Source organism: Dermacentor silvarum, chromosome 9 (genome assembly GCF_013339745.2).
Source record: "Dermacentor silvarum isolate Dsil-2018 chromosome 9, BIME_Dsil_1.4, whole genome shotgun sequence".
NCBI classification, from domain to species: domain Eukaryota; kingdom Metazoa; phylum Arthropoda; class Arachnida; order Ixodida; family Ixodidae; genus Dermacentor; species Dermacentor silvarum.
In genome coordinates, this window is record NC_051162.1 from 46,757,507 (window position 1) to 46,773,134 (window position 15,628).

The 15,628-nt window shown below is 43.1% G+C and overlaps 1 protein-coding gene across 1 annotated transcript in view; it reads left to right on the top strand.

Annotated features, from left to right (window-relative positions):
* Positions 1–13,264, top strand: part of LOC125940173 (uncharacterized) — a 79,943-nt gene extending 66,679 nt beyond the window's left edge. The window contains exons 6-7 of the mRNA XM_049655959.1: positions 3,541–3,642; positions 13,080–13,264. Coding sequence (XP_049511916.1) covers positions 3,541–3,642; positions 13,080–13,253 — 276 coding nt within the window. The 3' untranslated portion in view covers positions 13,254–13,264. The remainder of the gene's footprint in view (positions 1–3,540; positions 3,643–13,079) is intronic.
* The last annotated feature ends 2,364 nt before the right edge of the window (positions 13,265–15,628 follow it).

Here is a 15,628-nt window from a genome sequence, read left to right on the forward strand (position 1 = left end):
ACTCGCAAATTGGAAGGAACACGAAGAGCACCGTATTGCTGCGCTCATAAATATTTGGAAGAGTGTTTGCCGTACACAAACACAACTTTCCTAAAAACCTTCTAGCAAACGTGAAGCGTCGACTGTAGCAATTCAGCTTTGCGCATAGCAATTAAAGCTAGCAACAACACCCGTCAAGCTACTAGCGTATTTCCTCACGTTAGACCGACGTTATAGTATGCCAGTGTCATATGGGATCCGTTTCAATAAGGCATAATGAACCGCACTGAGAAGATACAGAGAAAATGCGCAAGGTTTATTCTTTCCCGGTATCATCATACTCACTCTGTTATAATGCTTCGGTTGCTTTATTTGCCTCCACTGGCTCAACTACGGAAGTTGGCTAGACTTGAATTTCTTTTTTGTTATGAAAGGGCCACTCTAATATTGAAACCACACTCTTTCTTGCTTCCAGGCAGTCTAGAAACGTCAGGTCAAGCGATCATTGCATGTTCTCAATTCCAAAAGCATATCTGGACATGTACGCTTGTTAATTTTTTTCCGCGAACGATTAACGAATGGAACAGTTTGCCGGCGTCTGTTGTGCAGTCGAGTAGCATTGAAGACTTTGAGGAACGCGTTAAAAACCTTTTATGAAATGAAATCTTAGTGGTGTCGTGCAAACGTTGTAACACTGCTCTAGAATGCTTACTGTAGTCTTTATTTTATATTGCTTGCGATATCACGGTCGCAATGCTACAAACATGTATTTCTTAGCCAAAGTATTGTATTTGTATTTGGTTATTTGTTTTAGTGGTTATTGCATTGTATTTTCAACATTCATTGCTTTATGTCCTATTTACGTTTGTGAGGAGTTTACAATATTTAAATTATGTACAAGCTCGCTGTAGCCACCCTGTTACGGCCAAGATGGCCAACAGTATTTGAAAAAATAAAATTTTAAAAATGTGTGAAGGTGAAACCGCGGCAAAGTGCCTTCTGAGTAGTCTAAACAATCGCATTGGTTTTTTTTTTTCACGGTTCGCTGCTGGTCCTTGTCACCTTTATCATATTCTTACACTCACTGCGCCTATCGACGTATCGTTTCTCGAGTGTACGTTTCTCTGAAATCTGCCACGAACTCTGTTTACTTATTTCCCTTAACAAGATGAGGAGCAGCAGCCTTCCTACGATTCACGAAAGACTGAGACATTCACAAAATCGTAGCGTTGTTTTAATACCTGCCCGCAGCTTGTGCTAAGTATCCTCTGGAGTGAAGTGAAAATATTGAGCCATTTACTGAAGCGGACGCAAGCAGCTCCTTCTGTAAGAAAATATTTGTGAGGCAGAGTGCATCTCAACCGCTGTTGTGGGTGCTGCAAACAGAGAAGATAAGGAATACCAAAAATGGAAAACAAACACTCAATCACCGACCGCGCGATTTTCAGGATATGACGCAGCATCCCTTTATAACAACATTTATTGCGTTACAGCCCAACTGTAGTCACCACATTGCTCTTGAATTACGTGACAGTAAATTTCACCAGTAGCATGCGTGAAACTTAAAAGAGACGTGAATATATTTGTCACGTACTTTTTCAATTTAAAGAATAAGTGAAACTCTATCAAAGCTTTTCGTTGTCGAAGAAATTTATTTTGTGTTTTTCTTACACAATATATAATTTTGATAAACCGTCTTGGGCGCCTAGCGTAATTGTATCTTAGCTGGATTATTCCAACAGCAGACAATATTCGCTCCTGAAATTGAAATGCGTAATCAACCAATCAAGAAAGGTCACTAATTTACCTTGCGAATAAATAATTTAGCGTTCATATGGCGCTTTATGAATTGTAGCCTATGAAATAAAAACTTTTTATACATCTCAAGTTATTTGCTTCTCTCCGGAGCCTCCGAGTTCAATTCGAGCTCCACCATCCATGGTAAGAAGAAATTAAAAATTTAAGCGACACTTTCCCACTCGTCGTAATCGTCATAAATATCCATGCAGTCGTGAACGTATCTGAACTTTACAGCAATGGTCACAGTAACGGTAACCTGTCAAATCGAGCTTATGAAATGTTACTAACAACTGTAGCAAACCATGATTCAATGCGCCCTTCTCGTTCTTGAAGGATTACGTCGTCCTTGGCAAGTTACCGCTATTTTTCCTGGTCACCTGTTTCTGCTTCTTGCCCCTTTTGTGGGCGGATGTTGATGGTTGTGCAGTCTAAAAATGTGACGAAGGCTATGATGATGACTCCTAAAAGGTAGTCTATCTAAAGTCGTGTAAGGACATCTCTCTTAATGAATTCCAACATGAGCCGTTGTTTCTTAACGAGCAACAGATTGTCGACCTCCATTACCGACACATGCGTCTGCAAATGCCTGCCTCGTAGCCTTAGCCGATTGCTGCGTATTAAAATAACCTTAAATAGCATATATCCTTGTGTGTCTTCGCTGTGAAAAATAAGGGTAGATTGGCGCATTTACAAGTCCTCAATGCAGGGGCCAACTTTGTAAGTCCAGCTACTTGACATATTTTGGTGCTTTGTTCTTCAGCCTCGTCGGTGCAACATCCTAGAGCTCTTTAAAATGTCCTTCTGTCACTGGAATGGCCTCTTTTTTGTACAGCTGCTAGGGCACAAAAAAAAACAGACACACATCCTTCTGGTCCGACTGAGGAAGCTTAAAGTTCGCCCCTTTGAGCTCTGACACAACTGGCCGCAGATGTACCGTCTTGCACAGATTGACTTTCTTGGGTAGGCTCTCAACTACGGGTTAAGTGTAACAAGTCATAGCCTTGAGTTTTTGTCGGCAGCTGCTGTTTAATAAGGCTTAGCATCGGCGTCATATCAAGTGTGGGATGCGTGCAAAACTTGGGACCAAGCTTCAGGACCTGCGAAACTCCACGACGGGCGCTGCTACCACCAAGGGCCACAACCGGTTGCCCAATTAAGCTGTTGATTGCTTTGCTCACTGGCAACCAGGCGCTAAATTAGAAATGCCTTCGACATACAGGGTGATGGATATTACGTTGGTTATCTCTCTATCCATTGTAATATAAAATAGTGCGACTGATTCATTGTAAATGAAACGCAAGTATCAAGCTAACTTTGTCATTTGCCTTTGTCGTTGTGGTAGCAACATATTTGTACAATTCACTTTTTCCTCCTTTAGCATGAGATTATATATTTCAGTGCGATCAATTACACTGGATAATTGTATTCCGCGCTCTCGTCTGTCGAGTTTTCTCCTTAGTGGATTGTGCGCGATATGACGGTTTTTATTAAAGAAAGAACAAGACACCAAGCAGCTCAAGCCGCTACCCTGTGACTTTTCGGTTTTCCTCCCAACATGAAGCACTTTGTTTGAATGAATTATTCTGTAAAAAAAAAGCTGTGCCGAAGGCAGTGAGTAATCCTGTATACTACACCTTTAATATATCGTTTTAATTGTTTTACGTTTATAATAAATTAAGGCAATAATGTATCTGGAGCTAACTGTTGCTAACTTAAATGATGAAACATTTTGATTTCTTATTTCAACATTTTTCCCAACAGACGTACGGATTGTGCTCGTTTTCTTGCTACAGTGACCAATTGTACTCTTTTGTCCTTGGCGAAACGGACGGTACCCCCTGCAACGAAGGAGATCCCTCAATGGTAATCATTGCTTTTATCTGACGTCCCATCTCCCTCGCAAACTTTTTAGCCTAAGCACAAAGCAAGTGAAATTGCTGTTATTGCTACCTTTTCCATGCACCATAATGCTGAACGAAGCGTACGCCACGTAAAGATAGCACTCTTTGAGTCTTTGTGCGAATTGAAGCACCGGCTGACTGCTACCACCAGCATTTCAGTAAAATGTGTTTTCCTAGCCTCTTTGTAATTGCCTTTATTTCTTGTTACATTTTTATTTGCGTATATACCACCTGTATGCAAGGGGCAACGCGAGAAAAAATTAAGTTGAGCAATGTACAAAGATGGAGTGCGTAGTACCTAGAATTCCGCCAAAAGTAAAAGTTGCAGGCATGTTTCATTTCCCGAACGCCGATTGCGGGCAAGCCTATATATTCTGCGAGCATGAACAGAGAGCACCGCGGCGCCGAAGCACACACGGAAAGGGCGCGATTCACGGCGATTCTCTGGTCCACATCCAGGCGCCTTCCTCCTCCGGCGCTCGGTTCGCTACACCCACCTAGCCGGAAACAAAGGAATGGAATTATAAAGAGCTAACCGCGACGTCACGCGCTTCAGGTGCACGGATCCAATAATTGCTGCGATTGAAATCATTTTGAATAGACACCTCAGAGACCATCCAACAAGAAGTATTTGAACTCTACCAGCATGATGCGTCTCCTGCACGCAAAATAGCAAATATTGATAGAAAAAATATGAAAGTGCGCAATGTGTTCTCGGAAGGGGCAAGCGCCACTTTTAGAGCAGCAAACAAAAGTGAGATTAACACTACCATGCTGTGTACATTCAGAATCCAGCTTCCTAAGATGACACCGATAGTATCAAATTGAGTTACAGCAAGACACTGGGAAGGCGGATCGCGTGGAGAATAATAAAGCCGAAGTACTGACATAGTTGGGACGTTTTTATCAAAGGGCACAAAAAAGTGAAGCTGCGATTTTTAGGTACAATTTCGCCATACGTAATCTATTCTCTACGATCATACCAAAGCTGTAAGAACCAAATTCAGTTAAAAATGCATGCATTGGAAGTTCTTGCGAGAAGATTTATTGAAAGGATATTCTTCTTCCAAAATATGTCTAGAGATCATTGAGGGTTCATCAAACAATATGTTTTGTTCTGGAAACGTCATAGTGTATTAACAGTGGGCAGAAAAAAGTTTCCTCATGGTTGTGATGAAAAGTGGCAGAAGAACGTCACTGGAGCCCCACTCGCACAAGAAAACGTGTGCTCTTCAGGCCAGCAACTGCTTTCTTTAGCAGTAATTTCATGTATGTAGTACTGACCAAAACTTACGGATCAAGAAATTTGACAGAAAGCTGATTATCTCCGCAGCCTCAAAACGCAGCCTGGTATCATTCCCAATCTCTACTGGTATATTCGAAAAAAGTTGTGATGCACGGTTTTACTGGCTACTTTTAAAGGCTGCTAGGATATTTAGCCTCTTCTAAGATCCCGTGGTCCGTAAATGTTTTTGGTCGATAGTACGGGTAGATCTTTCGCGCCTCCTATCAATGAGGTGGAGGAGGAGAATAACCCGGCGTTCAAAGCACCGTATCTGAAGTCCAGGTACAGAAAAAAGATAGAACGATGTTCATCAATAAACCAGGTATCAGTAAAACGTTTGAGCTCCCCACTGTTTCAGGCATGTACACTGACTCATATGGTGGCGCTTTATTTCATCTGAAAATAAGTAAAGCGTAGACTCACAATTTAAAGGATCGCCTGCCTTGAAATGTATGTAATTTCGTACGTACTTATCAAATCTGCTTCCACGTATCGGCTATGTCAGGAATTTGGAACCACTTCTTTAGGTATTGAACTAATCTTGCTTTTTTCTAGCTCATAAGGAAATGGCGGGCTCGTTGATTGGACATTTTTGATGGAACGGCTTCGAACTTAATGAGACGTAGAGGGATAAGACACACATACTGCGCTCGTGTATGTGTGCGTGTGTGTGTGTTATTCTTACTCTACATATTTTTTTGTTCGATGTCAGTGGTGACCGGCTCGGAGTTCAACTCGTCCAGCTTACCTGTTTACTCGAAAAGTTGGCATAACTTATTGGCCCAAGAGAGAGAAAGGATGCATAGAAAGGCAGGGAGGTTAACCAGATGTCATTCCGGTTGGCTACCCTGCACGGGGGGATGGTTAGGGGGATAAAAAGAGAGTGTGGAAGGTGGGAGAGACAGAAAGAGAAACGAGCAAAAATGAACCACGTACTCTGTAGAGCGGAAGGGGGCGGCGTTTTTAAAGTCTATCGTGAAGGCCCGTAGACCGCACGAACCTTAGTAACGCGAGTAAAACCTTCAGCGTGGATGTTCTGTCGGAGCACTGACCTAGAGCTTTTAGTTGCGTTATTGGACGATTGTCCAAATGGTCCAACACTCTGCAGAGCACTTGTCTTTCGGCATTATAGCTCGGGCAGACACAAATAATCCGTGTGAGCTTCTCATCACTGTTGCACATGTAACAAATTGGGTTGTTGGCCATTCCAATAAGGAAGGCATATGAGTTTGTAAATGCGACGCCTAGCCACAGCCGGTACAGCATGGTTGGTTCACGTCATGGCAATTCAGGCGGTAGATGCACCCGTATATCCGAATGGAAAGAATGCAAACGTTACATGGTGAAAGAGTTCGAGTCTCACAAGGGCAAAACACATTCACGGGATATCAGTCGCAGTCCAGCCCCAGCGACTGTTCGCGAAAGTGGAATGAAGACGCATTGACCACTTTACTGTGCAGATCGAGCGGCTTCGTCGGCGTGGTCATTCCAGCTGAAGTTTAAATGCCCTGGAAGCCATTGAAAGCTTATGTTGCGTCCTTGTCATGGCTGTATTTCTGAGGCCAGTTCTCAATTGGGTCTGTGGCGCATTCGGCTTTGTATGCACTGAATCACTAATCACTGTGGGTGGTTTATGAATAACGAAATGAATTGCAGCACGGAGTACCGCAACTTCTGCACCCGTCGAAATGGTAAAAATGTATTTTTTATCTTCACTTCTTCACATTTTGCCAGGATGATGGCTGTAGCAGCAAAGCTTTTCAGTTTTACCGAACTATCTTTGTGGACATGTTGCCACAATCTATGGACGTTGTAAATGTGTTCCAATGTTGTTTGCTTCAACTCTTGCAACGGCACTGCAGCTTTCTTTTTGATGGCCGGAGTTATCAACTGTACTTGCGGTCGGTGAAGGCACAACGATGGGGCTGATAATCGTGTAGCAGGCGTGAATTGTGAAGGAAAGAAGTGCTGAAATCTTATAACACTTTTGGGAAATGTTCAATGTGACCTATGCGCTGGTAAGCTAGCACGATGGTGTGAGGGAATCCGAGTCATATGTTTGATGTGTGCCCTCAGGACATCTGTAGCAACTAGACTGTCAAAGGGGAGTGTCAAGCAATGGCCACCGTCGGAATCGCTGACGTGCACACTCTGAAGTCTGCGGATATTTGTAGTGCTAGTATTTCCTAATACATGTAAGCTGTACCGCAGGAAGTCCCAGAATAGCGCTTTATACAGTTGCAGCATTGATGGTACTGTTGCGCCCCAGGATTTCCCACCGAGAAACACTAGAATCTTCACAACGGCATCCAAACGCTTTTTCATGTACAGGACGTGAGGGCTCCAAGACAGGTCTTTATCAATGATGGCGCCAAGAAATCCTTGCGTTCGGCTGTAAGGTACATTTTGGACATTAATTCTTAAAGCTAGAGGCCATCGCCTTGCAAGTAAATTCAAGGAGTGCACACTTCTCAGGTGCGCAGCCTTGTTAGATATGTTGACACGGGCGTGGTAGACACAGCTCAAGTGGTTGGTACATTACCCGCATATATGGCCTAACAATGAGTACCTTATGAAATAAGAGTAACTAACGTCAATAGTGTTGAACGGCGCTCGTTGTGCACACAGCAGTGACTAGATAGATCTCGTCAACTTTTTATATTTTGTAAGCTGTTTTGGGTTACGTCAATATACTGCAGTTCAGTTTTAAGCAACGCGATATCTCAGGACGCCCATAATCAGCTGAAGAGGCGCCAAAAGGAGAAAAGTTTGGGTGCACAACGAGAAAGAAACGTTCGGTTGCTACAATCTAATGAATAATGAAGAATACAGCTTTGAGTAAAATGCCGCATTGCGTTTCTTGAATAATTCAGCCCGGAAGTCGGCATCATTTGATTCGCACTCGTGTTACACTTGTCGCACTTTCGTACGAGAAAGCATCCTCTATTGCGGCAAGTACTCAGTCACTTGGTTGATAAGATTATGCGCGCAACGCATCGACAGCTGTTGCATGGAAGAGTATGCGATGTGTTTTCGTCACCTCAGAGAACACTGCTAGAGTTCATGAACACGTCTGTTGGGTAAAGCCATAAGCTTGAACTAAGCGATTTTTGACATCTACGCAGCACGTAAAACTTAGATAGACACAGCCGCTGAGCATGCTATCTGCAGAAAGATCGCCCTTACACGGCATTGCCGTTGACTTCGCAGAAGCATTGCATTCACGTGAACCCACTTTTATACAATGTATTTTGTTATAAAACGTGCAATACAGTGGGCTGTTCATCTTGTACGAATTCCAAGCCAGAGTACTGAATCAATCCTGTTAGTCCTAACAAATATAATGTCAAGACACGGAGCGCCAAGCATTTTTTATCTCATGCAATAATCTATTTACCATCTGGCTAAGGCAGTTTGAGAATACAATAACAATTTATAAAGCCAGGAACATTTTCAAGGTGATGCTGCCAAAATTAAACATTCAGCATCTGAATACTTGGCCAGAGAAGCAAAAAGCTCATTGCTGTAATAGCAATATTTGTGCGTAGTAAACATCACTTCGCATCACGTAGTGGGTGTCACTGTACTCTTTCCCTTAGACTTATCCTGAATAGGTTGTTGACTCTGTCAAGGTTCTGCTACACACATTTAACAATGTTTTAATGAATAGAAGCAAGTTATAGCACGCAAACGCCATTTTTTCAGGCTCGGTGCGTGCCGGAGCTTAGTAGTGCTATACCATTGCTTTCAGGACCCTTGCCTGGTGTGGCCTTTTAGCGCCTCAGGTCAAATGAAGCCTGGATGTAGTTTTTCCTTATTCTGAAGATACTAGCTGCACACAGATGGTTTACTAGAGAAAGATTTGAGTGTCATGTAGTCCACTTGAATTGTCGCCGACATATGAAGCGATCAAGGAGAACCGAAAAGATCAACTGTTCTTTATGATCATGCCTAAATGTGTGATAGAAGCGCCGCTACTGTACTGTGAGAAATTGCTGTGGATCGGTGCTGGGATCGGTGTATACATGCTCAAGAGGACTACTTCGAATGACGCAGTGCTGATTAGGTGTTATGGTGAACATTTTAATACGACTGAATTCCTGGAATTTTTGAATAGCACCTCGTACACACAGTTAACGATTTTCTAATGAATAGAGGCAAGTTCGAGCATGACAATGGCCATTTTTTCAGGCTCGGGGCGTGCCGAAGCGTAGTAGTGCTTTGCTCTTGCTTTCAGGCGCCTGGCACAGTGTTCTTAAAACTGTGCCGTACCTGACATGGATCCCATTTTTCGGGTCTCTAACAAGCCCGGCCTGGATTGGCCTTTTAGCGCTTCAGGTCAAATGAAGCTTGGTGAAGTAGTTCATTATTGTGAAGATCGCAGTCGAACGCAGATGGTTTGCCAGAGCAAGATTTAATTGTCATGAATTCCACTTGAATTGTTCCGGACATATAAAGCGATCAAGAAGGACCGAGAAGATCAACTGTTCTTTATGATCATGCCTAAATGTTTGATACAAGCGCCGCTACTGTTCTGTGAGAAATTGCTGTGGAGGTAAATAGGGCAAAGCCATTGACGACTACATGTTGTACACACCCCTAGTCAGTGCATCCTAATGTTGAATCTCGGAAACATTGAATTGTACAATGCTCATATTCATGCTAATAAATGTAGCGGGGATAGCCATATACACGCGCTGGTCTATATGGTTTCAGAATGACGTACTACAAGAATGCTATAAGCTTTTCTAGGTGTACTGTATAACAATAGGTAATAGTCGAGCGACACATACATGGGTGATCATGACATGGAAGAAGAAAATTGTGTAGCATCCTTCAAACAAACTTTTTGATTGTCAATATTTAGTCCGACATTTAATTCTTCTTCTTTCGTAATTCGGGAAATTTATCCGCTGTATAGCTGGATTGAAAATGTGGGTTTAAGAACCGTGTAGGTACTGCGAAGACAGGGTAGCTACTGTTATTATTTTTATTCTTTGCAGTTTAAGATGTCGTAGTTTTTCATTCACTAGGATTCTCATCAAGCCCGCGGGATGTTAGGAAAAAAAATACATAGCAATGACTACAAGGATAGTGCCATTTATACACCTGAATTTTGTTATATGCTGGAACGAAAATGTCTCGAGTAAATAATTGCTTCGGCGTTTCCTGTTATTGCGATAGCAATTATGCGGAGACTCCAAGCGGATTTCTGCCATCGGCGTCGTCCTCGCCGTCGCCACGAGGTTCAATATAAAGCCCAAGAGGTAAAATCGTCGCCGCACATCGTATGCTGTATAGCGCAAGAGGGACGTGCGCTTTCACCGAGAGCGAATGCACGGCGGAGAGCAAACGCGACTTTTTCATCCGTGTGACAGGCTGTGGGGGCACGGGAGGGAGGGAGGGAGGGAGGGAGGGAGGGAGGTAGAGGAGGAGATGTTCAGTTGCAGCATCAAACGCGTATCTTGCGACCGGGCGCTAGGGAAACTGGCGACTCAATCTCCCACGCGAAAGGGGGAAAGCGGGAAGGCACCGCGGGAGGGAGGTGTTGCGGCTTCTACTCTGTCAGCAACTGCGTAATTGTACTTGGCGCGGCTCCGGGCCATATCTCGAAAGTGATCTCCAGACGGCTGTTACCTTTGTATGCGATGTGCTTTCGCCGCTCAGTTTCCGGTGAAGCGATAGACCGCACGAACCTTCGCTCGCTGTTGCCGCCGCGCTTGTTCACGCCAGTGTTTCGACAGCGATTGCTTGCGGCCATCGAGTGCGATCTATTCATGTTTGCTTGCGCGCTGACACCATGCTTGTTAATTTACTTAGTAAGCGAATGAGTCCAAGTTTATGCAGCCGACAAAAATACTACCTTTATTACGTATAGTTCTCTACTAATTTGCCATCGCAATTGATGCTTCGCCTTTCAGGTGAACGGCGACTTTTTATATTCCGTATTAAAATATTTATCGCTGCAACGTTCGGAAGCGTCCGCATTAGTTGGTAGTATAGATAAAAAATATGTTTAATTTCTGAAATGATATGCCGAACTAATGATGCGAGAGCCTGTGGCAGATTATTCATACTGCTTTTAAAATGCATGAAGGAAATAAGTGGAAGCAATGGCGAGTTTTACTTCCCTTAGCCTACGCCTTACTCTTGCAAACATGTTTTCTGGAGCTCATTTGGTGTTGCTAGAATAAATTACGTTATTGCAGCCTTTCATATGTGTCGGTTATTTGGTCTTGCTATATGTGTACACTGTTAAGGCAATGCAGGGTAGTATTTTACTAAATGTGGCTGAAGACTATATAGTTTCTGTGCAAGAACAAAAACAACGCTGAACCTTCCACTTGGACGTACAACTATTGAAACAGCGTAGCTGGGCGACCTTAGCCCAGCTTTTGCGGAAGTGCGCGCGAACTTTCATCTTATTACTCATGATGATGATCATTTCTTTTCGCGCATGTCGGACTTACGGCCGTCACTACGCGTTGCATAGCGCAGCTAGCAATACCGTCACCTCGTTGCAGTGCTGACAACGCGTTCCAGCAGACCCGCTCCGTGAATGCGTCTTTCTCTCTCTCTCGCTCTCATAGCGCACAAAGCCCCTTCCCCGCAAAGCGCACGAGCGGGCGCCGCGCCAGCTGCAGATGAAAACGACGACGCTCGAACGCAATGATATGGTTCGCATAAACGCATGCTTTGAAAGCGTGACTGCATAGCCTAATGGTTACGACGTTCGCCTTGATAATGGGGGTGCGCGGATTGTAATCGCGCCTCGGCAAGAAAGTTTATTTTCTTTTATTTCTTTGGTACTTTCTTGGTGGGAGCCACCAATTACGGCTGGTTTCTATTACAAGTGATTTCTATCACAAGACATGCTTAGAAATATGAGAACACCCATGACACATTTTTAAGCCTGCTTTGATCCATCACTTCATTGTCGTTACAATAAGATATGTAGCATCAGTTAGTCTGTTAAATAACCATCCCTGTTATCTTTTTTCTCTGGCATTGCGATGACTGACCAGCCTTGCAATTAATTTGACACCTCTCCCCACCCATTGATTATGCAATTAGCTGTCCCGCAGGTAGGTGTCTTAATAAACGAAGTCCTTATACACTGGCAACTATGTTGACCAGACTTTCACAGTGTCGAGAAGACAGAAAACCTGGCGCATATGTGGGGCGGCTTGCCATAGGCACCGTGTTCCCATAGACAGAGAGGTGCCGTATAACATGCACTAATCGGTTAAGACTACCACCACTCTTTAGTAGTTTGTCTACTCCTGCTTTGCTGTAGACCGACAGGTGGCACAGGCCCAAAATTCTGCAAGGACGGCAATGTTTAATGAACAGACTCAAAGGTCACAGCCAGGCTCATTGCGAGCGCAATGAAAGCCCGAGTCAGTGTTCGGGACCTGCATCAAAATGTTCTTAAATAGCTCAGCCAGTGCAGTGCTGTAAGACAAATGTACCACGGATGCACACATAAGCAAATAAAGCATTGATGAGTTGCTGTGAGCATACAAACGGCAATACCCTTTGCGCAAAAAAGTTTATTTATTTCGCGCCTAGCTGAAGCCTTAGTTGAAGCTGCACAACCATGCAAAAATAGAAATTGCAAAGTTAGACAAGTGAATTTCAGGCCTTTGCGGAGAAAAAGTATGTTGGGTGCTTAGAAGTGAGAAAACAACAAACCCACTAAGATTTAGAAAACTGTGACTACACTTACGGTTCTTAGTCTTTTTGTTTTCTGCTCGGAAACCGCAAACCTCACGCAGGTGCGCAAGGCTCACTTTGATAATATGTTATCGAAAATTCGGCCTCGAGCTGCGCTACTTGACAAAGTCAAGTCAGCTGCCGTTTTATAATATTGCTCACAATTTTATTTTGGAAAGAACAATTCTGCTGGAATGACAAATGGTGCAATCATTGGTTGGCAAACTCGAATAAAAGTACAATGGCAATCAGAACGAAATTCGTCATTGCAACAGAATTTCCTTGGCATGAATAAGTAATATTTAAATGTCGAATGACTCGGCACTTTAATGAGGTAGCCGGCCAATATGTTCAAGCAATATACTCGCTTACACAAATCAACTTTTTGTCCTTTCCAGAAATGCCGGAACGGGGCCTGCGTGAAAGAGGAACTGCCACCAACGGAAACAAATCACAAGGAAAAAGACCAGAAGGGAAATGATCAGAAGGAAGAAAATCAGACGAACAGCCCATTGACTAACCTCTCATCTTGCATGAAATTTTTGGATACTTGCGGGTTTGTGCAGCGCTAACACACGTGTGCTGTGTAGTTGTGCGCTAATAAGTGATACAAAAAAGCCTTATAGCATTCATTTCTGAGTGCTGCCTTGCTTACCAGTTTATCGAAATGCCACGTACACAACCGCATCTTTATTTTCTACGAAGCGCAACAATAAATATTACGCTCCTTTGACTCAGAATGAGGATTTATTGAGTTATAATTTTTAGAAGAATATCTGGCAGATCTGGCTCCATATTCTCAGTTCAACATGGAGTGTTCTACCAGAAAAGAAACGTACCGCAACATTCCGTTCATGTTCGCACCTTCCTCGCCTAACAGAATGCGGTACAACTGGTACGGGGTCTTTTTGAGGTCAGCCTTGGGCTCCAAAAAACAACAGCATTTAGCAATTCCAAATACTAATATTTATCCCGTAAGCCCTGTCAAATTTTCGTAGCCCATGCTTAAAAAAATCCGGCGTGGTAGCTTAATTAGCGATTATAGTGGCTATAGCGTTGCACACGTAAACTGAAGATCGCGAGTTCAACAGGCCGCGGTATTCGATTACGCCGAAAGGGAAACACACTCGTGTGCTGATATTTAGCTGCACGTTAAAAAAACCGAGCTCCTAAATACTAAAGGGAGTGTCTCGTAATCATGTCGTGGTTTTGCGGCGTAAAACCGCAGAATTTCAAAAATATAAATAACAAGGTACCTTTGTCCTTCGGCATTTTTCTAGAGGTGTAAACAAAATTAGGTTGTTCTCGAGTATGATTCCCCAGAAAGACAGGTGAACTGTTAAGAGGTCAAAATTGCCGCTTCTATCGCTATTGCCGTTCCTACCGTTCTTAAGGCACTTCATATATAAACCAATGAATATCTGCGTATGTATATATCCATCACCCGTAGTCCACAGTGGCATGTGCAATTAGACTTGTACGTATTCTGCACTCTGACCAGGATCGGCCCACATTGTTGGTCTATGTCAACGGATACGATCCGCTAGATCCTAGCCATATGGAGCTTCGCTGTAAAAAATGCTGGCTCTCACGTACTCGAGAGCAGATCTAAGAATGAAATGACTACGATATGGCGTCTTTTACTGCCTGTGGTGCCACCGTCTTCAACCGCTTTTCTTCTTGCGACAGTGCAGCGCGCTCAGCGTCTCTCGCTACTGTTTCTTCGTTAATAACTTTAAGTCGCTTTCACAGGAAGGCATGGATGACGGCTGCTATCTTGCTGAATTTCTATATGCATGCATCATGCCTGACACCCTTCAGTGGTAGCAAAATAATGATTTCTGTGAATTACAAGATAATTTTTTCGAAAGCATTTTTTAAAAGGTAAATATTTTTGAAGCACCCGCTGGCAAATATTCCGATTGGAACTATGCCTCTTACTGCCTTCTTCGATTACGACTTGTGAAACATTTCATCAAATTCATGGTCTAGAAGGGATTACCCAGAGATGATTTTTATACAAAAAACTGGCCCTGTATGACATATGAAATCCAATCTATTAATCTTTGCATCAGTACTTTCTTCTGTTGTCTTTATGATAAAGTTTCGGCACCTTCTGTAATTGTGGCACTGTGAGGTGCACGGTACCTGTTCGCAAGCGAGAACATAAAAATGCAAGAAACATTAGCTAATAAACATGATAAGGCATCCTTCACAATGTTTTACAGCAATTGCAAAGCCCTATTTCCCAGTATTACCATCCACGATGTTACCATTTATTCATTACTTGAATGTTTAAGTGATTTACATACATTTAGGAGCTCATGGCAAGGTTCAGCTGCAATATGCGACTTCATTGTGGGCAGTGCGAGAAGAGTGGCTACTGCAAAACTCAAGCTAAGCAACAAAAAATGACATTGAGTTTTAACATTTTTCAATAAACGGTGACGCTAGCCTGCGGTGTGAAAAACTTTTCCCAGGAAGTTATTAGCAAAACAGTGCCACAGTTTGGAAAGGTTCTGACGTACTACTGCAAAAAAACGGCACTTTAAAAACGCAGACAAGAATGTTCCTGTCAGCCATTTCCTCTTGTCCCGTTCAGAAACACTTTCTGAACCAAAATTAGCGGTAAGGATTAAATTAAATGAAACATCATTTCAGTTGCCTTCGAAAGGAATAAATAAACCAACTGGTTTGACACACGCAAAATTACGCTCGCCGCATTTCACTTAACTTTTGTCGAATGTATTAGCATGAATCCACCACTGACTGTCCTTGAAGCGCACGCCTCTGCAGGTCCACCTACATTTGCGCATATTCACACTCCCACACTGGCACGCAATGCAGCGACCGACCGCCTGTTGCACTAACTCGAAAACATTTCCTACGAATGAAGACAGTCGCATTACTAATTATTTCTAATCATATTTAAACTGAGACCTTGAAG